The 25532-nt window shown below is 41.5% G+C and overlaps 1 protein-coding gene across 1 annotated transcript in view; it reads right to left on the bottom strand.

Moving 5' to 3' along the window:
• KNTC1 (kinetochore associated 1) overlaps nt 1-25532 on the bottom strand; it is an 87872-nt gene that overhangs the window by 48697 nt on the left and 13643 nt on the right. Inside the window, exons 11-33 of the mRNA XM_036765209.1 lie at nt 24477-24528; nt 23743-23841; nt 22889-22932; nt 22726-22791; nt 22546-22621; nt 21654-21779; nt 21477-21566; nt 20701-20754; nt 19412-19473; nt 18390-18501; nt 16452-16595; nt 16181-16237; nt 15982-16083; nt 13983-14102; nt 13746-13889; nt 13381-13479; nt 12157-12260; nt 11372-11471; nt 10149-10283; nt 9535-9654; nt 6994-7066; nt 3546-3613; nt 554-834 (exon numbers count right to left, since the gene is read on the bottom strand). Coding sequence (XP_036621104.1) covers nt 554-834; nt 3546-3613; nt 6994-7066; nt 9535-9654; nt 10149-10283; nt 11372-11471; nt 12157-12260; nt 13381-13479; nt 13746-13889; nt 13983-14102; nt 15982-16083; nt 16181-16237; nt 16452-16595; nt 18390-18501; nt 19412-19473; nt 20701-20754; nt 21477-21566; nt 21654-21779; nt 22546-22621; nt 22726-22791; nt 22889-22932; nt 23743-23841; nt 24477-24528 — 2328 coding nt within the window. The remainder of the gene's footprint in view (nt 1-553; nt 835-3545; nt 3614-6993; nt 7067-9534; nt 9655-10148; nt 10284-11371; nt 11472-12156; nt 12261-13380; nt 13480-13745; nt 13890-13982; nt 14103-15981; nt 16084-16180; nt 16238-16451; nt 16596-18389; nt 18502-19411; nt 19474-20700; nt 20755-21476; nt 21567-21653; nt 21780-22545; nt 22622-22725; nt 22792-22888; nt 22933-23742; nt 23842-24476; nt 24529-25532) is intronic.

Raw genomic sequence — 25532 nt, 5'->3', positions numbered from 1 at the left:
GTGTTACACATACATGTTAGATAACAAAGTCTGGTTCCTGATCTCTGGAGGGGCAGACACATCCTGGGTGTAGAGAGCAGCAGCCAGGATTTGAAGTTAGGAGGACCTAAGTTAATTCCTGCCCCAGATACTTCCTAGCTGTATGATCTTGGCCAAGTCACTTTTAACCTTCTGAACCTCAGCATCCACATCTGACTCCAGGCCCAGCATTCCAATCACTGAGCCACCTAGCCACCTCCTAGGCAAACAGGGTTAAGTGACTTGCCCAAGGTCACACAGCTGTCTGAGGCTAGATCTGAATTCAGGTCTTCCTGATGCCAAGCTTGGTGCTTATCCACAAAGATCCCAACCTGCTCCAAGCTATTACTATCAGTCAAACCGATACATCGGCTTAAAATCATAGAAAAGTCCTCCTAACAACAACCTACTGTAAATCACTAAAATGCTTTTACAGAATGGAGTCAATCCATATTACAGAAACCATGGAGGAAAATGATGCCATTTTCAGATCACTATTGCACAGAGCTGGGACAGACAGCCTCCCTGTGGTCACCTGCAGAGCTGGAGGGCTTCCTCAATCCTCCCTGAATTTAAGGTCTCCAACACCACTTCAGCTTCCAAGTCTTGCTCCGACACCAGCAGACACAGAGTCTGTCTGTACAAACTCGATCGAAGTGATGCACTCTTTGGGTTAGTGGGAGTCTCCTCTGGGGTGCTCCTAGATTTTTGCCAGGCCTGGGAAATTTCCTGAGTGTTAATGGGTTCTTCATGAAGTCCAGCTACCAGTGAATGATTCCTGTAGCCTTCAAATGGAAGGAAGAGCTCAAAATCCTCCTGTGATAAAATAAAACAAGACAGGACCCCCAAGTATTAACAGCCCTCCTTTATTCGCTCACTTTTCATGACACCTTTAATGTGAATCCCACTTCTCATTGGGATGGGAGCTCCAGCTAAGTAAGACAGATTCATCTTTGTCTTCCTACCCCCAACCCATCAGGTATCAAACATGTATAAAGTGCCTACTATGTGCCAGTTACTGAGCTAAGCCCTGGGAATACAAAGGCTAAGAACAAAATGATCCCTATTCACAAGGATTTACATTGTAGTGAGGTAGGCCCCAAAGACATTTATAAGTATATCGAGAATAAAACCAAACCAATAAAAAAGAGGCAAAGGCAAGGTTGTTTGAGAGGGGGTGCTGAAAGCTGAGGGAATCCGAAAGGGCTTCACCGAGAAGGTAATGTTTGCACTGTATTCTTTAGAAACCCAGGGAATTGGGGACTGGAGGCAGCGGGCACCATGCATGGAGGACAGAGATGGGGGACAGTGCAGTGCATGAGGAACCAAGACAAAGTCAGTCTGGCTTTCCCCATAGAGAGGGAGAAGGGAAGCAAGGGCATGGAAGCTCAAAAGAGTGTTGGGTTTTTTGTTTTGTTTTTTTTTAAATTTATTTTTAGTTTACCACACACGGTTCTACATAATTTTGAGTTCCAGATTTTCTCCCCTCCCTCCCCAAGACAGCATGGAATCTCATTTAACTACCATGTATAACTTCACATTGAGTTAATTTATACACTAGTCAAGTTGTGGAGAAGAATTATGACCAATGGAATGAATCATGAGAAAGAAGAAACAGAACCAAAAAAAAAAACCCCAAAAACAAAAACAAAAGAGAAGCAAAAAAGGCGAGCATGTAGTGCACAGAGTGTTGGGTTTTAAAAACCCAACAGGGCCTGAGTTCAAATCTAGCCTCAGACATTTACTAGTGGTATGACCCTGGGCAAGACGCGTAATCCTGATTGCAGCCAAAAAAAAAGAAAAACCTCAATACATTATATTCTAGAGGCAATAGGGAAGCCAATGGAATTTACTAAGTGGGAAAGTGACATGGTCAGAGGGCCTAAGACAGAGCAGGTGCTTCTTGTTGCTGTTTAGTTGTTGTTCAGTCATGTTTCACTCTCCGTCACCCCATTTGGGGTTTTCTTGACAGAGATACTGGAGTAGTTTGCCATGTCCTTCTTCAGCTCATTTTGCAGATGAGGAAACTGAGGCCAACAGGGTGAAGTGACTTGCCCAGGGTCACCCAGCTAGTATGTGTCTGAGGCTGGATTTTTTTTAAACAGTGCTAGACAGCCTGCAGTAGACTACTAGAATACTTAGAACAAAGAGCAAGATCTTTCTGACAAACAACTAATAACAGAGAGACCCAAAGCTTTATTTTTTATACATTAATAAAGGGAATCTGTATTTAAACTAGTTTTATACCAATAAGATTAGATCTGTCTCCCCACAGCTTACATTTAAAAGTCCACCAGTCAAATACCTCCATGAAAAGGCTGGGACAGGCACAGCTCCCTGAGAGCTGGTTCTCAATGCAGAAAGGCCGCCAAGTGGAGTGAGTGAAAGCTCTCCCTTGGAAGGAACTGGGCTCAAATCCCACCTGGACACTCATTAGCTGTGTGACCCATGGCCAAGCCTCTCAGGCAACACAGAAGCCTAGGCATCACCTACAGGATCTGCCACCAAGAAAGAAGCTCCTGCACCTAAGACATCAAGGGCCCTTGAGCTGGTGACAAATACAAAGTGCTTAGTGACACATACATAGGCTCAGCACTTTTAGCACCAGTATACTATCTATATTTTGTGTATCTTTGATTATTTTTAACACGATCAAATGATTTTCCCATTTAAAGTTCTTGAACAATCTTATAAATATAATTTCTGCTTAGCATTAAGAAGAAAATCTTTTCTACATAAATGCCTCTGAGAGTTAGGGTTAGGCCTCAGTCTGATACTGTAATTAATGGAAAAATATGACACAATTAACTAAAAGTTTATTTGACAATTGTCTTTTAGGAATGCTTGCTTTCTAAAATTAATCTCCTTGGATTGGCCTCTCTCTGTCTCTCTTTCCCTCTGTCTCTCTTTCCCTCCCTCTTCTTCTGTCTCCCTTTCTCCACTCCCCACTGTCTCTCCCTCTCCCTCCACCCACCTCAGGAAGGAACAAAACAGTACCTGCCCAGGCCTTTAGTGCCATGAAACTCATGAAAACTAACAAATCTGTTCCCCAACTGCCTGTCACCCAAGCCCACCAGCCCTCCTGCTTGCAAAGCACTTCCACATTAATATAAGCCAAAATCATCAAAGTCAGATTTTAGGATACTGACTATTCAAGGTCAACAAATTTTTAAAATTAAATTTCAAAGTAAAAATAGATTGGCTAAAAATCAACTAGGCCCATGTCCTTGAAGATATTATCAAATGGTATATGATATGCTTGAATGAATGCTTGGAATCTCTTTTTACTATCCCTTCCCTCTTCAGAGTAAAGGAGCTGAATGAATCAAGGAAAAAGCGCTTATTGATGGGCCAATCAAGAGGGAAGGAAACTGAGGCAAGTCAGTCCTGGTTCTCAAGGAGCTCCCACTCTAACTGGAGCAGAGGGTACATGTGGGAGCATTCAGCAGGCCTCCTTACAGGAAGATCTGGTACCTATCCCTAAGAGTAGCAGCCTGCGTCAAGGCCCTGCCACTCCCATTCCTTACCTGTAAGCTCCTGATGGTTTTAAATATTTTTAAGTTTTCTTCACATTCATCCATCTTCAGAGGGTTTTCTGTAATTAAATTTTTAAAAATAGCAGCAACAAATTATTATTATTATAAGAGCCTTAAGATAAGCACATCGACAGATTCTAAAGAGATCAGAAGGGACGGCAAAAAACATAACTGACTTTGTTTCTCCTTTCTATCATCTTTAACTGAATTTCACCAGGGCTGAGTGGATGAAATGGAACACAAACCGCCAGATTATCCAGGATGATTAGAGACGAAGGAAAGTACAGAGGATTAGAAACGAGGGGACAAAAAACCCCAAAATCACCTATATTAAATTTTACAATGAACTGTACCATTTGCTCTTAGAGCAAGGTTACTTTCCTAATGACCTGGCTTAGGTTAACAAGATCATGAGTTTGCACCATCCTGACCACACACAAATGAGGCAAAAGGCAGGCAGCTCCGGGGTAGGCTAGATAGCAAGGAAAGAGCCTGGGATCAGAAGCTCGCTGCCTTTTGTAGGGCTCAGCAGCCTTGCTCCCACTGGGCTAAGAAAAACCCCGCCGGGGGCTCTTTCTTGAGCTTCCTGACACTGCCTGCTTGAAGCAAACAAGTTGTACACGGCGCAGAAGTCTGCAAAGCCAAGCTGGAGACGGACGCTTCAAGGTGCAGTTTTGGCCAGCTAATTCCCTGACCTTCCTGATGAGAATCCTTTTCTCCTCCTTTCTGACACAGCCCGCCCCCCCCCCCCCATCTTCCCTTCCTGCTTTCTGTAAAATTCCATCGTACCCCACCTGCTTGCATATTTACATTCTATGGAAAATTGCTGATGATGCTATTCTGGACTCTCTGACTTTTTTTCCACACAGATGAGCCCGAGCTCTGAGCAGAAATAAAACCAGCGGATAATTATCTCTGGGTTGTCGATTAGGTAATCGGTGGACCCCTTGTTTAATTCTCATCACAATACGAAGGTGCACACACACAGGAAGGACCTGTGGACTCTTGCCACGAACACAGATTAAACCCATCGACAACATAATAGATCACTCCTAAGAAGTCAAGATCCTTTAATGAAGGCAGGAACAGTCCCTGCTCCCAAGGAGCTCACAGTTTAACGGGGGAGAGAAGATGTAAACAGCTACGTACAAAGACGATACAAGCAGAATAAACTGGAGAAAATCAACAGAGGGAAGGCATTTGTATTAAGGGAGACCAGGAAGGGCTTTTCTGCACAAAGCGGGACTTCGGCTGTGACTCAAAGGAAGGCAGAAGGAAATGAGGAAGGAGGGAACTGTAGGCATGGAGAGATGGAGAGTCTTGTGGAAAGAACAGAGAGGAGGTCAATATCACTAGATTGTTGAATATGTGGAAGTTTAAAAAAGATGTAAGAAGACCGGAAAAAAGTAAGACATGGCCAGGCTATGAAGGCCTTTACCAGCCAAGCAGAGCATTTCGTATTTGAGCTGGGAGGTAGCAGGGAGGGACCGAAGCTGATTGAATGGGGGCAGGGGTATGTAGGGGGTGTGACGTTTTAGAAAGATCAGTTATTGTCCTTTGTCCTTCATTCTCAAAGAGGACCGTGACATCAGGGAGATGATGCAATTGAATTAGATTTAAGTGAGAAGGGCTGTGCAAGGTCACCAGCCTCATCTTCTGCTCCAGAGCCATCTGGATCCAGAGGCCAGATATGAATCCGGACGACTGGAGATGGCTCAGGATGCAGTGGGGGACCTTGGCCTTTTTAAGCGAAGGTCTTTTCAAGTTCTCACCTTGAGTGGGACAACTCCCATTCAGCGAATAGGCCTCTTAGAGTTTTAGAAAGATCAATCAATTTGACAGCTGAGAGGAGGATGGACTGGAATGGGGAGAATTGAGGCAGGCAGAACCACTGGCAGCTACTGCGGTGATCCAGACATCGGGCAATTAGGGCCTGTCCCAGGATGCTGGCAGTATCAGAGGAGGAGGGTGCTTATTGAGAGATGTGTTGCTAGGACTGGGACATCAAGTAACTTGCCCAGGGCCCAGCACACAGCTAGTAAGGGCCAGGGGCAGGATTTGAACCCAGGTTCTCCTGATTTAGGTAACATTCATACGAGCATCATCACGAAAGTTGACTGCAGGCATATGCGTTCCTAGTGTGTCAGGAGAACAGTGGGAAGGGACAGCTGTCGCATGGGGAAATAGGGACAGAACGGGGCGAGGGGGCGGGGAGGGAAGAGCTGGAACAAGTTAGAAGACTTGAGGTGGAGTATCAGTTCTGACCTAACTTGATTAGTCACCTGGGGTATCTGGGCCTCAGTTTCTTCACCTGTAAATGAGAAGGCTGACTAAAGTAGCTCCTGAGTCTGTCATAGCTAAGGCACGGTCATGATTCCAGAAAACCAGCTGGAACCAGCATGGAGCCATGAAACCAGCAAAGCTGGAAACCATGACTGATGATGAACCCTTAGCCAGCATTAAGATTTATCTTGTACCTCCTTTAAAGGCTCAAATTGAAGAACTGACCTCAACATAACAAACATTTATTAAAGACCAAAGTGGTGAGGCGCAGGACTAGGCACGAGTGGCACAAAGACACGAAGATGCAAAACTTGGGAAGAGCGAGCAGGTGGTGAAGTAGTGGAATCGAGTGTAGATGACTCTGTACAAATTCAGCAGGGAAAGAGAAGGGAGACAGATTCTTGACCAAGGATGAACTTGAGAGGATGGAAGAGTTAACGGAGGGTTTCCAACAGAAGGGTTATTAACCAGGGTGTTCAAGTTACATCTCAGGATGTAGAAGCAAAGGAAAGGGGCGGAAAGGAAGATGGGAGTCAGGAATGCAGGAAAATATTCAGAAAGGTGGCAGATGACAACTCTTAAGAATTACAGGATGGAAGAGATGCCAGAAACTTCAACAGAGGTCATTGAGCAATGGTGGCCAAAGCAAGGGCCTGGAAGGCGTGGATGAAGTAAAGACAGGCCAGCTCAGCCAAGGACACTGTGAGATGCAGCGAGGCAGCATTAAAGGGGTCCAGTTAGAGATGTGGACTGGAACAGGTCCAGGTTAATGCTGGGAGGTGGAAAGAGCATGAGTTCAAGGATGACAAGAAATGTGGTAGAAATGGAAGGGGAAGGCCAAGGGGCTCAGCGGAAGCAAGGGAGAATGGGACCTCGTGGGAGTGAGCAAACAAAAGGCAGTCTTACTGCACGGGGATGCGAGTGTGGGGAGGAAACAGCAAGGGGGGACTAGTGGGTAGGCAGGTGGATCTGGATGAGGGTAAGCAGGAGGGCCAGAGGTAAGCAAAAAAGGTGTTTGGTCTTAGGGGATGCGGAATACTGAGGAGGCACAGGTGGTAAATGCAGAAGCTGGCAGCATTAAAGAGTTCCGAGCTTCCATTCAAGAATTGAGTCACTCTGCTAGACCAAGAAAAAAGGATCACCATGAAAAACTTGCCTTTCTGAATGTCACGTAGAGCCTTTATAATGTTTACAGTTGTCTTGGCTATAGATAGCCTCTGAATCTTGTCCTGCAACAAAAGTGACCCAATGAAATTTTTTTCATCTTAGAATGATTTTAATAAAAAGCAAAATGCATACAGAAATCTACAATAATTTTAAAGACAAAAAAAAAAAAGGTCCTGTTATTGTGGTCCCAACAACCAACTCAAAAATCTGCAACAGACAGGAGCTTCAACAAGCCGTTCATAAATACTTTAGGTTAGGTACAGTTTTGTTGAAAGAATTCTTTTGCAATCTCCCCCAAAAAATCTTCCTGTTAACGCCTCAATGGTGCTTGCTGTAACTTAATATGTATGGGAAATGCTTGCAGTGAATTATTACTTGTCTTCCAAACACAGAGGCTACTCCTTCCCATTTACTGTGACAGACATCAGCTGGCTGCCTTCTTCCTCTCCTCCTCTTTCTGACTTGTTCCTCGCAGCTCTTTGTAGAGAGTTTTCTGCCATTAACTATCTTGGCAGGAGAGATCCCACTCTTACCACATGACATAGAAGAGAATGTGGTGAAACCAAGGACTCATAGGCAGTTACCAGCAGAGCCTGGATTCAAACCCAGCTCCTCCAACCCCAAATCTAGCAAATTTCCACTGCTCCAGAACGTATATAAAGTGCTTCATAAAAGATTTTGTTTTTGTTGTTTAGTTGATTTGTTATACCTGACTCTCCATGACCCCATTTGGGGTTTTCTTGGCAGAGATCCTGGAGTGGTTCGCTATTTCCTTTTCCAGCTCATTTTACAGATGAGAAAACTGAGGAAAACAGAGTTAAATGACTTGCCCAGAGTCACACAGCCAGTAAGCATCTGAGGCCAGGTTTGAACACAGGTCTTCCTGACACCAGGCCCAGTGCTCTATCCACTGAGCCCTGCAGCTGTTCTTATCTCTGTTTAGCATCTGATAAAACCTGACAGGCCTCATTTACTAGTCTGGATCTCTTCTTTGCTTATTTATTTTTAGGATTCTTATCTGAGTACAATTTAGGTGCTAATTACAATACACCTTTTCCATTCCCTTAGGTGGGAAATGAGGACTGCACACCTGGGACATCACAGGCATCTACAAGGTTTTAGTGATCTGTTGGGATAAGTGTCCATTCTCGGGAGTTTTTCAAAGTAATAAAGTCATCTACCTGGATGGCTCAGAGAGTCCTTTCCCTGAAGAGAAGGAACTAACTCAGATCTTGTGAGATCCCTCCCAGTCCTACCCTCTATGATCCTAGACTGCCACAGCACAATACTACAATTATCAAGGGCTGTTCCTATATTAATAGTAAAAATAACAGCTGACATCTACAAACTTAAAGCTTACAAAATTTTTACACAAAAGGTCTCTTGTATTAGTCCTGACAACAATTCTATGAGTTTGGCTGGGAGGAAAGGACATCTCCAGCAGTCAGGGGTATCAGGAAAGACCCACTTACGGGGGTAGGAGATGGTTCCTGAGCTAAGTTTTGGGCGCAGGTGAGGTCAGAAGAAGTGCACTCAAGGCCTTTGGGACAGAGGAGAGATGACAAAAGGACGAAAGCCATCATGGTTGGAGTGTCCAGTGTGTGAAGAGCAGTAATATTGAAAAGTCTGCACAGGTGAGTGGGCCCAGTTCTAAAGGGTATTTCATGCCAAACAGAGGAGCTAGTGTTTTATCTTAGAGCTTCTTCAATAAGGGAATGACCTGGTCAAACCTTGGCTCTCAAAAGATCACTTTAGGGAGGAGACTTAGGGTCATCGGATCATAGACCCAGGGTGGGAGGAACCTCAGAGGCCATCAAGTGCTGCCCCTGTTACAGTGGAGGAAACTGAGGCCCAGAAAGGGTCAATGACTGTCATGGTCACACAGGTAAGTAATCATCAGAGGCAGAATTTGAACCCAGGTCCTCAGACTTCAGAGGTCTCCAAAAGAGAGGTATTGAGGACCTGAACTAGAATGGAAGACATTGTGTAGATAGATGCTGTTTTCCTACAAGAATGTCAGCTACTTGACGGCAAGACCTGTTTTGTTTTTCTTCATACCCCTGGTTCCTATGCTTATTGGCTGATTTCAGAGATCAGGGAGCTGAGGCTAAAAGTTAAGCAACCGTCCTCTCGTCACAAGGAGAGACTGTGAAGGCAGGACTCAAACCCGAGGCCTCCTGTCTACAAGTCCACAGCTCAGCATTATAAATAGAGGACATTCCCACTTCCCGGGTGGTACGTGACTCCCACCGTAATTTAATTAGCAGGAACAGTGGAAAGGAGGGTCCAAAGCACCGCTCTGGCCCTCCCTTCAGGTTTTCCCTTGGGTTATGCTTAACCCAAAATGACGTGGAAATGAGCAGTTATCCTATAGTTGAGACATCTGCCGAGAAATTTGGTCATTAATTTACCTATGAAATTTAAAAGGTGGCTCTTAATGAGTCACTCAATCTATGTGACACAGCCCCAAGTATTCCCAAGCACGGGCTGATTCCCATTCAACGGCCGCTTCACCAAATGTGCGTGATACCTCTTGGGAGTTCTCTGGCTCTTCCTGGAGTGCCAAGCGTGCCCATATAACCACTCTTTCCGCAGTTTTCTCAGCTTCAGCAGGAGGGAGGGATTTCAAGAGGGACAGGCATTCTTCACCCTAGGAACATGACATGAAAAAGTCAAACATGGACATCGCTTACGATGGAAATAATTTGTCTCCCACCTCCCCACTCCTTGCCTTTTGTTTTTTTCATTCGCTTAAAGATGAAAAAGTCTCTTTTTAGAAAAAATAGATTACCAGGCCAAGTTTGTGTAAACAGAAGAGGCACTAAAGTACTTTGTGAGCACCAATCCTGTCCATCCCTACATGCCGAAATGAAACTTAGTTTCTGCTGTTTTTGTTTTAAGAATCACCAAAAACAGAGACCCACTAACATGCTGAGTATGAAACAAGCCCTGCCATATCACTGGATCTGTGAGCACAAAGAAAGGACACTAAAAATGACCGTCTGGTGCTTCTGGCCCACTAGATGTAAAGGGTTTGAAGCTACTTATAAAAGCTGTGGCACGAGAACGTGGCCTCTCCTTTACCCCCAAATCATGGTTCACACATCTGTTGGTGTAAGTCACCAGCTTCCTGAGCCAACGTACCTGTTCTCTGCTCATCAGGTCAATGATCCTTAAGCTGTAGATTTCATCTTTAGACAACAGATAAGCTTGGGCTACCTTTAAAGCATCCTCGAGGGAGGTTGGGCCATTTTGTTTAAGGATGTATCTGATCACCCTCTGAAACAAAGCATAAAACAGTCTTACTTTTTTGGGGAAAAACGATGCTGTGAGGGTGAAGAAATCCAACTAAGGGAAGCCAGAATACCTCAGGAGGCTGTATTTTCTTAAAAAGGGTCCCCCACAGGAACAACAATTAACCTTTCTGGTTAGAAAGCACTTGACTTCTATTGTCTTACTGGATTCTCAGAACTCTGTAGGGACTATTTATTATAAGCCTGATTTCACTGAGGAGACACCTGGGAGAGGAAAAGGGAAGTGCTCAGGGTGATAGCTCTTGAGTGTTGGAAAAGGCATTAGGTGCCAGGGTTTCCAGATTCCAGGTATGCCACATCATAGAAATGTAAATGAAAACTGTGTAGGGGCAACAGATGCTATGTGAGGAGAAGCAAGAGTCATAGAATTTTCTACTGAAAAGTCTATGTTCCACTCAGTTTGGACCCTTTCAGCCTCTTCCATTATGGTTCTAATATACGTAAAGAGTTGGAAATTTTTTTACCTAAAACAATTACAAAAAAAGTAATTTTGAATCTATTTTTAAAAATAGGAATCACAGATCACAAACTATTGGAAGAATCTTAAAAGGAACCTTAGGGACCATTTAGTTCAATTCATTCTTTTGTTGTTGTTGTCATTCATTTGAGTCATGTCCAACTCTTCGTGACCCCATTTGGGGTTTTCTTGGCAAAGATACTGGACTGGTTTGCCATTTCCTTCTCCAGCTCATTTTACAGATGAGGAAACTGAGGTAAACTGGATTAAGTAACTTATCCAGGATCACATAGCTGGTAAGTGTCTGAGGCCAGACTGGAACTCCAGTCTTCCTGACTCCAGGCCTGGCACGCTATCCACCATGGCGCCACCTAGCTTCATTTTACAGATGAGGAAAGTAAGGCCCAGAGGTGTCCAAGGTTATCGCAGAGGTCAAGACAGAGCCTGGACTAGGATCCCCATAGCCTAACCTTAAAACTAGTGCATGACCAAATGACTCCTTTGGAGGAGGAAAAATCTCATTACATTTTCCGTTATGTTGCTAAGAACAGAAGTTGAAAGGAGTGAAGGCAGAGTGAGCCTTTTAGCTTCCTTACCATTATCTCCTTGTTCAAAAGATTTGCATCTCTTATTCCATAACCTCGTAGAAGCTTCTTCATTTCCATTAATTTGTAACTTTCCTGTAACAATCTGACTCTAAAAAACAGACGTCATAGTGTTGTGAATAGTTTATCTTCTTGTATAACGTACTAACAGTAATTACCAGCATAACTATCATTTACAAAGCACCTACTATGCATGTGCCAGGCACGCTGTGACTGGCACTTAACAAATGTGATCTCACTGGATCCTCACAACGGCTCACTCACTCAGATCTGTGATCTCATTCAGTCAATCAGCAAGTGTTTACTGTGCCAGGCTCTGCAGAGTGATGAAGGAATTCCCCTAGCTATCCTGCCCTCCCTGGGGAACTCCTGCTGACATTTTCCCAAAGGTCTGGCATGGGGAGTCCCTCTGACTTGCCGGTGGCTTTCCTCGGTTCTCCCAACATTAGTGGTAATGTTAAGTCATTTTTCAGTCATGTCCAACTCTGTCACACCATCTGAAGTTTTCTTGGCAAAGATACTGGAGTGGTTTGTTATTCTCCAGCTCATTTTACACATGAGGAAACTGAGGCAAACAGGGTGAAGTGATTTGCCCAGGGTCACACAGCTAGTAAGTGTCTGAGGCCAGATTTGAACTCAGGTGCTCCTGACTCCAGGGCTGGCACTCTATTGACTGCGCCACCTAGCTGCCCATCAGTGTTTTAATATTGCCCATTTAATTTAAACAACCTATGTTTTCTCTAACAAAGTAAGGGTTTAGCAAAATTGCTTCTTACTTGGGATGGTCCATTTCCAAGTGTTTTTTCACCAGCTGTTCTACAGCTATGCTCCAGGGCACCACAGCCCCATACATGATCTGCAGCACGGCGTCAAAGATGAGCTACAAGAAGAGGCAGGCTGCTGTTACAACGGATCCCCACACTGCAGCGTGGGGCCTTCCTGCCTCAACTTCATCCCACCACTCATTCACGTCTTCCAGTCTTATTCAAATTTTCTAAACAAGGCCATTCATGTGATTTCAAGTCACCATGCAGGCAATGGGCACCTTGGATTTATTTTGCTGTATTTGTTTGGAACAAATATCCTGGCTTCATCTTTTAAAAGAAATTGCTATTTTTCAAGATACATGTTTTCCAACACACTCATTTGCACTGGTGAAAGCTCTGCAACTTCAGGGTCTTCTATAATCTGCCCCAATCTACCTCTCCAGAAATTGTCTTCTTCTATTTTTTTTTTACTTCCTCTATAAACCTAGTATGTCAGGCACGCTGGTTTGTTCACAGTTGCCGAAACCCATCTCATGCTTTCCTCCATCCATGCCTTGGCTCATGCTGGTACCTGGGATCTCCTTCCCACTGACTGTGGCTATCAAAATCTGACCCATCCAGCAAGGTCCAGTTCGAGTGCTGCTTCCTCCCTAAAGCTTCCCATACTCCAGGCAGAAGCAAGCTCCCCCTTGGAAATGTTCTAACAACTATTATCCATAAGGCATTAATCTCATATTGCCTTCTACTGAATTATGTGTGGACAGGCCTCACCTCTTACACTAGATTATAAGATTGTGAGGGCAGAGACCACATTCTGTCTATCCTCGTGCTTCCCATGGCATCTTGCACATAACAGGTACTCAGTACGTATGTGTAGCATAGATAACCAAGCTCTTTTAGAAAAAACAAGATTGGAGTCTGAATGCAGATCAAAGATCTATTTTCTTATTTTCTTTTTTTTTGTTTTGTATTATGTTTTTCTTTCTCATGGTTACTCCCATTCGTTCTAATTCTTCTATACAAACGTGACTAATGTGAAAATATGTTTAATAGGAATGTATATGTAGAGCCTATATCGGATTGCATGTCATCTTGGGGAGGGGAAAGGGAGGAAGTGGGAGAAAATTTAAAACTTACATAAAGTGAATGTTGAAAACTAAAATAAATAAATTAACTTATTAAAAAAAAAGGCGAGATGAAGTATATCCCAGCTCCCCCGTGGCGGGCACTTACATCTGTATCAGACAAACAGCCTATAATCGCCATGGCTTTGGACTCCCAGGACGTTTCAAAGAGTGATGCAGACTTGCAACTACATCTCTCCAACATATCCTGAAAATGAGAAATAAATTAGGGGAGAAAAATCAGCTGGTTACAGACAGGAACGGAAGGCACCATAATTCTTGAGACAAGAATAACAACTCAGTCTGCTCTCAGGGCCAGCAGTGTGCTGACAGCACAGTGGGAAAACACTGCACACCTGCAGAAGCCCGAGAGCTGATGCCAAGGAACCTCCAGAGGAGTCTAACACCTGGTCCACTCCCAAATGCTCGATAAAGAGACACAGTGAATACGAGTGTGCCTGCGTGGAAGCTCACCTTTATGTACAGCAAAAGAAGTGGTTCCTCCTCCAGGTTATGCTCCTTCATGTACAATTTTACATATTTCTCTAAGACAGAAGGAATAAGTTCTGGGGCGAAAACTTTGTCAAGCATCCGAAACACAATGGTGGTGGTGTCCTCCTAAAAGCCAGAAGACAGAAGGCCCAGATGTAAGGAGTTCTGAGCAGGGCGGAATGCTGCCAGGGGAGCCATCCATGGGATTGGTCATTCTACCTTCTCAAATTCGGAGAGAGCCAATTTACAGTTGTATTTCCTGTGCAGTTTGATCAGTTCTTGCAAATTGTCCACCAGCTTCCTCAAATGGCAGATTTCTTCAGTGTTCTGATAATCCTTCTGAAATGAAGCATCATCAGCACAAAAGCATCTCATAAATTACAGGGTTACATATAGCTCTTACACATCGGTCAACAACTACCTCAAGGACCTTTAGTCCTTGCCATCTGCCCTGCTACGGACCTCCTTTATAGGTGGCAAATTGTTTCCCCCAGTTAATGTGGAGAGAGCAGAAACTACTACCTTCTCCTATCTGCAACCCCAGTACAAGGTTCAGCATACAAGAAGTGGCTTATAAATGTTTTTCTATTCATTCCTTCATTTACTCATTCTGGTAGTATTAAAAAAAATGGTTTTCATTGTCTACACATGCCAAAGGTTATTTTAAAAGTAATTTACATTTTTAGAAGATTCAGGATAACTCTAGACTAAAATTATGCAAATATATTAAGAATCCATGATTTTGTCACTATGGGGAAAAGATCACATATGTTTCTGACTTGGTAGATGAATCCCAGTTAGTTGCTTACAGCATACACGGAACAATGTCACACAAAAATGTCACATAACTAAGTAAGTGTCAGAGGCAGGATCTGAACCCAAGCGCTCTTAACTGCAAACCCAGCACTCTATGCATCAAAGGACCCTTCCTCCAGGACTAGCAACGTCATCATCATCATCATCATTGTTATTAACACCAATGTTTATTTATACACATTTATATAGTGCTTTAGGGTTTTAGAGCACTTTATGTACATTATTTCACTGGATCTTGCAGTTGAACACACAAGACTCAGTATTATCAGTCTAGGAACTAAAAAGCTGAAAATCAGCAACATGAGACTTCTATTTTTGTCAAAATATTTTAAACTAGACTAACTATAGGTGCTCCCGCTTATTATGACAGCTTTCAAATTTGACGGTTTCAAGGGTTTTTAAAATCTTACATGCGAACTCAAACCACCTATTTGTATCATACCATACATATAACATTCTGGCAAAAATGCTGGCCTTGAAGACAAGAGACCCGCATTCAAATCCCATCCCTGATTCTAACTGTATACAGTCATGGGCAACTCATTTAACCTCAGGGAAACTCAATTTCCTAATCTATAAAATAGTGCTATTAATACCTACGTCAGCCTCCCTTACAAGGATGTCGTGAAGATCCAATGAGATATTTGTAAAAGAGCCCTTGGCACAGTACCCGGCACACATTGGGTACCATAAAAGTACTTATTCCCTCCCTTTCACCCCTTTTTAAGAGAGTAAAGAAATTCTCCCCACGAAGTACAAAACACCATCTTAGAAGGTGCCAAGAACTTAGTGTTTAAGACACAGGAGGAACAACAGGTATTTAACTCAAAATAAGTCCATGTAGGATCAAGAATTCTCCTGGCTGCGGTTTGTGTACTGGAAATGAAACTTCACTTTACAGCAATGCTGTCCATAAAGTGACAAGGCATTGCAGATTTTTTCAGTGAGACCTTTTGGAAACCTGTTCTTTATGCTCCCAAGATCTTCAAAATGTTGAGATGAACTTTGGTATGGCTTACTCATTCAAACGAGGGCTGTAGCTGGACAAACAGTCTTGGAAAACCAACGCTAACCTAGGTTCTACTAAGGATTTCACTTTTTAAAAGGAATCTAGCATATTTCCTAAGAGGAAAAAGTTCCCCTTAAATTTGGTCATGTTGTTTTTTCAGTGGGAGAATCTGTATTGTCCTTTTGGTTAACTTCAACTGGGCAAGAAAATGGGTTAATGAAATACTCTCAAAAATCTACATCAGGAAGAAATGCAGAAGAGCTGTGAACACAGAATAAGAGACAGTCATATTACTGATTCCCGACTAACCAACATACATACTTGCAGAAATTCTCAGGGTTTTTCTGCTACATAAGTGAACATAATTTATAACAGAGAACATAAACATCATACCAACAAGATACAATAGCAGGAAGATGTCAGCCCTAAGGAATCTGGATTTTCAGACGTAAAAAACACTTGTGCCACCTCAAGTCCATTCTCCGGCCAGTTTGCCTGTAAACGATATCAGACGCCAGGAGAGATCTTTAAAACCACCAAAGGAGTTACACAGAACCTAAGCCTTTTTCAGTATCAATTATACTCTTATTACCTTATCAGTTAATTCAAGATTCCTCGCTGCTTGCTCCAGCCATTTTGCAAGGATTCTCTGAAAGAGAGATTGTTTTCAAACTAAATGCCAGCTTGTCACTGTGTGCACAAAATAGGTAATCCAGAGCTAAAACCTCCAAAGAAGCCCATTTCCAAACACTCTTAAGAACAAACTGCTGTTAAAATGAATTGACTTGTCAAGAAGAAATCCAAGGAAGGAAAGAAAGGAGCAACTCCACTAGAATGAACATGGGGGCAGCGGGGACACTTACCTGCCCATCTGGTAAGATTCTTTTCACAAATGGAACCACATCACTCTGAAGCCACAGACAAAGCTCTCGCGTGGGGATACTTGTGCTAATTGAGTTCAGCAATTTGTCCAGCGTGTTCACATCAAATCTGCTCTCAAATTCTGCCTAAAAACACAGCCAATTATTTGGATTTGTGCTATGAATTTATGCGAACTGACCGAGAACTTCCAAAAATGAAAGGCTGCATCAACAGAGAAGCAGGAGATTAGCAAGCCATCAGTAAAGGGCTCAACCTGTCAGTACTGGCTAAATAAGTTAGACAATGTCCAGGTACCACCAACTCCCTGCTGACTGCTCCTCTACGATGCTCTGTACTATGTGAACTGTGAAATCTCACCATCATGTAGTCATCATGCCCACTAAGAAGGACAAAGATTGAGTTTTTTTAGGGTTTGAGACCAATAACTAATAAAAGCTTACAGTGATGGACACGATGTAAATGTGCTTGATGTAACAAAAGCTTTTTGTTATTGACCTGATAATAAACTCTACCATTCTACCGTTGATAGATTTAATGAAAGATGGAAACAAATAAGCAAAATCTGTCATGCCTGCTCTGGTTCTAACTCTAGTTGGCTCTATGACTAGAGGCCAGTCATGTTATCTTTTTGTGCCTCGATTTCCTTATTTGTTAAAAAAAAAAAGAGGGGGGAGACCAAAAAAGGGCTGCAGTTTCTCATCAAAAATGACTTGTGGGCACATGCAAATTGTAAACATCATCTTTTATGATCAAAAACAGGTGGATGGTTGGCTGTATACCAAGAGCCAGGACAACAGCAGGACCCCCACAGGAAGGCCTCTGCCATGCTAGGTGGAAGTTCCAAGGAGAATTCTTGGGAAGACTGAACAAAGCTAGCTGGCAATTTGAACCAAGGGAGGGAGTACCCTCATTGATGGCACTGATGTACTTAATATTCATAATGCCTATTGTGAGAAAAGGATGTTGTAAACCAGGAGCATTGATAGGTGAGTTATTCTATTTGTTTTCGTGTGTAGCAATAATATACACATGGGTTTTGAACACATCTGATAGAATCCCAATGCAGAGAAAGGATTGAGTTTTCTATCTATTGATATAAAACGTCAATATTTCAGTGTTTGAATCCATGATTTTAGAAACTTCTCCTATATAAGAGATGCAATGGACACCCTTCAACTCCTAATGTAGCGTCAGATTTGGGGATTTCTCGTAAGAGAAGTATGTCGATTTTAATACACTACATTAAATGTTAAATGTTTTCACGCTATCTGTTTTGGGAAATTTATGATCTTTATATATAAATGTGCTTCAAAACAACAATGATTCTAGGCTTGTCTTACTTTACAGTGGGCTATAGACCACTGTCCTGAAGGACTCTAGGAAATCATCTTCCCACAGGAACCTTGGCTGCCTCTAGACAGCTCAGTGGAGAGCACCTTCTCACCTTGCTAACAATGCTTGTCTCAGGATATTCCATCCCCCACACCATGCAGCCACTGAGTCTCACTGACTCTACTTCACTAATCTCCCAACTTGAACCACCTTCATTTGAGCCATTTTTGTCTTCTCAAAAGATTATGAAAAATTCTGCCTTGCTCTCACTGGGGAAGGTGCTGCATCACAGACAGAAGACTCCAAATCCACGTTTGAACAATAAAGAACTCTTGGGCCAAATGAGAAAAATTCAGAGTAATGAATCAATTATCCAGCAATGGAACCATATTGTACCTACAGAGCTATTTCATGACCAGAGAGGAATTTCACATCTTTTAAGGGGTTGGCACAGAACAGAGCTTGCTCCAAGTGATAAAGAATTTAAATTCAACCTCTCATTCCTGGTCAGGTTAGTCTCCAATGTTCGTTTAATGATATCTCTGCAAGCTATGGAGTCATTCAAATAATAACATAAAATCTCTTACCCGATGGCGAAGCCAAAGAAACTGTGCACAAAAGAGGTTTCCCTCCTTTAGCTGAAGATAGATATCCTTCAGAATATCTTCATTTTTCAAAAATTCAATCCAACCCATTCCACTGGCATATCGAAAAGAAAAAAATAATGATTGGTCAGGAAAGGATGAAGTATATGCCTAAAAGGGCTAACATCATTACTCTATAGCATGAATTATAAATGAGATACGTGTAGGGTAGCTAGGCGGTACAGTGAATGGATACAGCACTGGCCTGGAATCGGGAAGATCTCAATTCTCATCTGACGTAAGACACTAGGTGTGTGACATGGGGCAAGTCACTTAAACCCTAGCTGCCCCGGTTCCTTAGCTGTACGATGGGGACACAATCGAGAAGGACATGGGAAACCATTCTAATATCATTGCCAAGAAAACCCCAGGGACTTGAGGTGATGAAGAGTCGGACATGACTGAACAACTGAACAACCACATTTGATAAGGTCAGATAAACAAAAACAGAAGGAGGACTAAAGGAAACTTAGCAAGGAAAGGGAGACAGGAAATATGGGGAAGTGTGAAAAAAAAGAAGAGGATTCAAACCAAGGATATCAAAAAGAATCTTTTTATTAATTTCTTCATAAGGCATTCAGTTGACCATTTAGCAGGAAATAAAATCTTCCATATACCCCTGAGCCACCAGAAAACAAATTCTATCTTTCACAACATGACTGTTACGGATGTTTTGCATGACTGCACATGTATTACCTATATGGAATTGCTTGCCTTCTCAATGCGGGGGTGGGGGTGGGGAGAGAGGAAGGAAGAGAATTTGGAACTCAAAGTTTTAAAAACGAATGTTAAAAATTGTTTTTACATGTAACTGGGGAAAAATAAAATACTAAATAAAACCTTGAAAAAGGAAAACAAATTCTGTTTCCCTTTCCTAGTTGAGTTAGTAAAAACAATTCACCTATGATAACACCCCATAGATTCAATGCATAACTCAAAACTGAAAAATTGATAAAAATGTAAACCTGAATTTGTCTGGTCCAAACGCTCCATAAAAAGTAGCCAGTTTTGCACGGGCCTTTAATACCTATAATGGAAGTAAGATAATATACACTGTTTCCATACAACATTAAAAATTTAGACATAGCTATCCAAAAGATATAAGAAAAAAACTTATATAGAGTATTTCAGAAGCCTTGGATTAAAGGCAGACATACACACACACAGACAGACACAGATACACACACACACACACACACACACACACACACACACATAGAGGAAATCTACACTAGAAGTCTAACTTTGATGTATCTTTGTGGCACAGAGATGAGTTCAAGTTCTTAAAACTATGCTGGTGAAACAAAATTTGGCAAGTTTCTGCCAAGCTGAAAAGACTTCGGATGTAGGTCCAGTAAAGGACCAAATGTACATTATACTAGAATCATCCCAGCTAAACTCAGAGAGACTCACCACCAGAATGGGCATCAGGGTGATGAATCCTTTAATCTTTTGGCTATGGCAATTCTTAAAACCAGCTACTGGTAAGTCTGAGATGGGGCTGATTTCTTAGTTTGTGGAAGCGGTAATCACTTTGATGAAATTACAGATCACTAAAGGATATATGAAATGCACATCTGAATGTATATGTACACATATATGTATATACATGTGTACATATATATGTATATACACACATGTTTACATATTTTTGACTCTACATGCTGGTGAAATAACATTACAATAATTAACAATATTTAGAAAATGTTGATATAATAAAATTATTTCTAAGCCCACTAAGTAGAATGTCATTTTAACCCAATGCAACATGTCTAATATCTCCTTGAAATGTTATTAATGGCACATGAAGGATGAAGTAATTGCATGGTCCCTTCAAAATCTGTTACTTCAGAGTTTCCATATTGATTTACATAAAAGTACTTAAGGCAACAACTGAGCTAGACTGGGCCAGCTGTTTTGTTGAAAATAATATAAGTAATAGAGAGAGATTTGTCATGCAAATACCATTATTATTATTATTATTAGACAAAATATTACTGATCTTTCTGGTCAACAATGAACCACAATAGGGGAAAATCAGTGTTCATAAGCACTAGTTTTCCTCAGCTGGAGACAAATATTAGATTAATTTATAATAACTAACCAAGCTATGTCAGACATTTGAAAATAATATTTGACACACTTGCTTGATATAAGTGTAAATTTTAAAAGGCTATCAGAATGTAAGGCAAATCTTATTTAGTAAAAAATATTAATTTAGACAAATCCAATACTGTTTCCATCCATTACTTACCTCTGTTAAGCTATCCGAAAAGGCAGCAGTCATTTTATCTTCTTTCTTCAAAAGCTAAGACAATTGAAAAAGAAATACGCAAAGTTAGAGGAGCATGTGTCCAAATAGAGCCATTTCAGGAGAATGTTTTAGGGGTTTTTAAAGTATTAAAAGAAAACTTTTCCTTAACTAATATAACTAGTTATTATATTTTGTGCTAAAAGAATTGAAGTTAATAACCTCATACTGTTTAAAGAGACACCCATTGTGTTTGTCCTTCATTTTCTAAGAGGACAGATGACATCATAGAGTGATGTCTTGACTTGTTAAGTAACCCGGACTGAAGTGAAGCAGAGTTGCACAAAGTCATCAGCCTCATTCTCTCTTCCAAGGTCATCAAAGTACAGTGGCAAGACTAAAGTCAAGACAACTGGCAATGGACCAGGATGTGGTGGGGGACCACTCTTTGATGTCTGACCAAGCTCTGAGCCCTCATGGTTATTGGAACAGATAGTTCTCATCTACCTGGGAAGTCTTCACATGCTTGGGGCAGACATCCCCCAACTTGGTTACCCTCAACCTGGCTTAGCCCATCTGCTGAGATGGTTTACCAGGGTGTGGCCACTGCATATGCTACAGCTTCTTGGAGCCACAGGTGAGAGCTGGGTAGCGGGTAGACACCAAAGGTGGATGAGCAGCCCTGAAAAGGGCTTGGCAAGCCCTCACACCAGAGGTCATAGTCCTCTCGGGAACACCCCATACACATAACAAAGCAGAAAAGATGTAGGAAAGCTTACTCTGACTTTGGCGTAATTCAGCATTTCCTGAGCTGTCCTGAAGGTTGGCCACTGAGCTCTCAAGCAGTAATCCACCACAAACTGGTCATCCTGTTTTGCAGATCATATGCTGTCAGACTTTGAGACTCTTTACATGAAGCACACCGGGTCACTAAATACACAGTGTGAACAACCTACCTTGATTTTACATAAACTTTCTTTAGCTTCATCCACAACTTCCTGACAGACTGTTGGCCCATGGGTGCCTACTGAACACAGAGCCATTCTTTCCAATAGGTCATTTGATTTTACCTTATAAACAAGCTGTGAAATGGATAAAACAATTTTAGCTTATGCAATGACATTAACACCAAGCATATCTTAAATAGCATTTCTTAGTGGCCTTCAAGCAGAGGAGACAAACTCATAGCCCTTAGCCAATGCTGACTGCAAAAAAAAAAATACTAATTGGGAAATATTTAACAAAATAAATAAAAATACCATACAAAACAGATAATGTTAATTTGTGGTTTTCAAATCATAGCTTAGAAAACCACAAATTAACATTATCTGCGTTGTGCGGTATTTTTATTGGGGGGAAAAACCCCAGCACTTGAGTATCTGCAAGAAAACTGCTACAATTAAGAACAGCTATACTGACATATTTTCCTGCTATAATATGTGCTAAGGTTTTAAAAGCTGATGCTACAATTCTGTTTCACTGCTAATCTTCAAGGTATGTCAACATTTCTGTGCTAGCTGAAACCAGCAGGAATTCCTTGGTCTTCTTTGTGTGGCCAATGTTATGCCTGACAGGCCAAACTTGTGTCCTTTGGTTCAGACAGCCAGAAAGAGTTCAGAAGCACAGAGAAACCACTGAGGCCTCTCCTTCTTTGGCCAAACATGCCCCTCCTCTTTCATTCAGTTTTCCCTTGAGGTTCTCCTGTGAGAGAGAACCCACAACGCTCCCAAAACAGCTCACTGGACTTGGCCAGCTCTAACTGCTAGAAGTTTTTTCCAAACATTCAAGCTCAATCTGTCTCTACAACTTCAACCCATTACTATGAGTTCTGCCACTGAGGCCCAGTACCTCAACATCCAGTCCAAAACTGATGGCAAAGTTTTCAGCTTCTGTAAACTTGTGCTTATGAAGTAATCTACTCAATCTGGGAATTGGAAAAGAAATATAGTAAAATACACAATATTTATTCATTAAACACTGTTAACTAGTGAATTAAAGACCATTTCATCAATGTGAAAAAGAAGTTACCTGTTTTCTGGTAAGGCTTCTGTCAGACACCTAAGTACTACAATGGACACCAAGCTTTCAGGGGAGCTGAAAACAACAGGAATCATCAGAAATACCCCTCTAGTTCCCTGCTCAGAAGAAAGGCAAGTTCAGACTGCCTGAAGAAATGGAAAATATTACCTACTTGTGGTCATTTTCGTAAATTCCTTCCAGAAGGTAAATTGTATCCTGCAAAAGATCAATCTATCAGTAATCATTGATGAAGCATCTGCTATGCTCAGGGCACTGTGCAAGGCATTGGGGAAACAAAAATAAGAAGGAGAGTGGCCCTGCCCTCAAGAAGCTTAGACTCTGCTGCCAGAGACACATAAACACTATGAGCAGCTGGGGGTGGGAGGACAGAGAAGCAGGAAAAACAAAAAGTAACTATGAGAAATTTAAATAGAATAGAGAAATGAAAAAAATCTATCTTACTTCAATCTCTAATTTCTATAAATAAGGAAGAAACTTAAAAGAAATATGCGGGCATTCCAGGAAGTAGTTTTATTTTATTTTATTTTTTCATTTTAAAGGGCTAATACTGTCTTCGATATATATTTTGAATGATTATGGCAATCAGTGAAGATTTTTATTAATCTGAAACTAAGCCCAAAATTCAATTACATTCCACTTGGAGCATAGACTACAGAGATTTTTAAAGCAAGAGCTCTTGCACTTGTATTCATGAGCTTGGGTTTTAAAAAAATATTTATTTTGATAATTGTATTTCAGTCTAATTTATTTCCTTTGTAATCCTGTGCAACTGATCTCAGGCATTTAGAAACCTGATTCTGAGAAGGGGTCCATAGGTTTTCCTAAACTGTCAAAGGGGTCCGTGACACAAAAAGAGTAGAAAGCAATTTGAAAGGGTTTTCTGTTCAAGGAGAGAGACAGAGACAGAGAGAGACAAAGAGTGAGAGATTGTGTGTATGTGTGTGTGTGTATATGTACACGTGCATGTGTACCTGGGTACACACACGTACACATATTTTAACTTACTGAGCTGATTCCCATCCTGACAAGTGAAGAAACAGCAGAAACTTCCAAAGAATACAGCAAGGTCATTGTAGGTAGTGAATAAACCATGAGGTTTCTCATCTTAACAAAGAGTGAAATCAAAAAAAAAAAAAAAAAAGAGAGAAAGGGGAAAACATTTTACTTCATTACCATCTGATCCAGAAGATACAGCACAGATCTGCTAAAAGTTTAGCTGGACAGGAATTATTATGGGATCTTTCTTTAAATGTCTAGGTCTTGTAAAAAGCACTGTCTCCTTAGGTACAAGTTCCAGTATTCAGGACATATGTGACAACAAAAATTTTATACTGGAGCTCCATGACAACTCATTGTTATCAAGTGGGATATATATTAATCAAATCGAATGTCTCTCAAACACAGTCACTAACAGAAAAAACTTACTGTGTCAGCTGATAAGGTGGAATCTATTGGTCTTCCCAACATAAGAAGGCTCTGTTTAAAACACTCACACTTATAAAGTATCACCTACTTCCTGACATATATTTTAAGATACAGAAAAATCATAATCATAATCTAAGCTTCAGAAGGAAAAAGGGTAGTTCTACTGTATTAGCTGAGGTTTGCTATACATGTTGAAAATCAGACAGCTGGGCTGATATGTTGAGCACTAATTAACACCATTTTTTAAGTTCTGCTAATGATGTTTTTTCAAGACTGACCCATAACAGGAACTAGGGCATCAAAAATATCTTTACCTGATTACTGGAAGTAGTCAGAGCTATTAACTTCAGATTGATAATGCCTTGCCTGAAAAGGAAAAAGAAAGGGCACTTTCATTAAGTCAAGTAATTAATCTTTGCCAACTGTTGGGTATATTAGAAAAAGTGTTATTTTCAGTCTGAAAACAAAAGCTGTCTCATGTAAGAGGGCTCAGATCACTTTTTAAATCACCATGCTAACATTATATGTTTCATCATCTGATTCAAAGTTCATTTCAATGTAATCACTCGGCACGTCATAGACCCCATCTATCTGCCCCTTCCCAACTTTCAAAAAAGATGACTGATGAAGGTGAAAATGGGCACGTGACTAGAACGTATCGAGATCTCTCTCAGTTTAATTTATGATTCAATGTGCCACTTTGCCACAGAATAGTGACTGACTAAATCTTACCCAACCTTCAAATTCTAGACTGAGTCTCACATCCTGCCCCTCAAATTCTCCCAGGTACCACAGCCCTCACTGGAGTCTGAGCTTTTCATTTGAGAAACTTAATGGAATACTTGTTCTCTGTGTCATTAATGCAGAGACTCAGGAACATAATTCTAGAGCTAGAAAGGACCTAAAAGATGACATAGATCAATCACCTCGTTTTACTTTATTTATTTAAATAGGGGCTGGATTTCACCCAATAAAAAATGTGAACAACACACAGCTAAATACTCAAAATAACCCTCTTCTTTTCTCTCTGATAAGTCCTATCTCTCCAAGGAAGCTACGCAGCCCCTCTGGCCTTACAAGACTACCCCATCCCCCTTCCCAGAAGGGAAAGGACTTAGGGTTGCTAAGGAGGCTAGCAACCTTCCTTCTGGCCAGCTCCATTAGTCCAGAATCATAAAATAAACCTTCAGACTTAGAGTCTTTAATCCTATTTGCCTCAGTTTCCTCATCTGTAACATGTGCTGGAGAAGGAAATGGCAAACCACTCCAGTACCTTTACCAAGAAAACCTCAAATAGGATCATGAAGAATCAGACACGACTAAAAAACAACTGAATAACAACAAACCACATACACACCCACCCCAAATTT

Source organism: Trichosurus vulpecula, chromosome 1, assembly GCF_011100635.1.
Source record: "Trichosurus vulpecula isolate mTriVul1 chromosome 1, mTriVul1.pri, whole genome shotgun sequence".
NCBI classification, from domain to species: Eukaryota; Metazoa; Chordata; class Mammalia; order Diprotodontia; family Phalangeridae; genus Trichosurus; species Trichosurus vulpecula.
The sequence above is the reverse complement of the archived record's forward strand: the minus strand, read 5'-3'. Positions and strand labels throughout refer to the sequence as shown.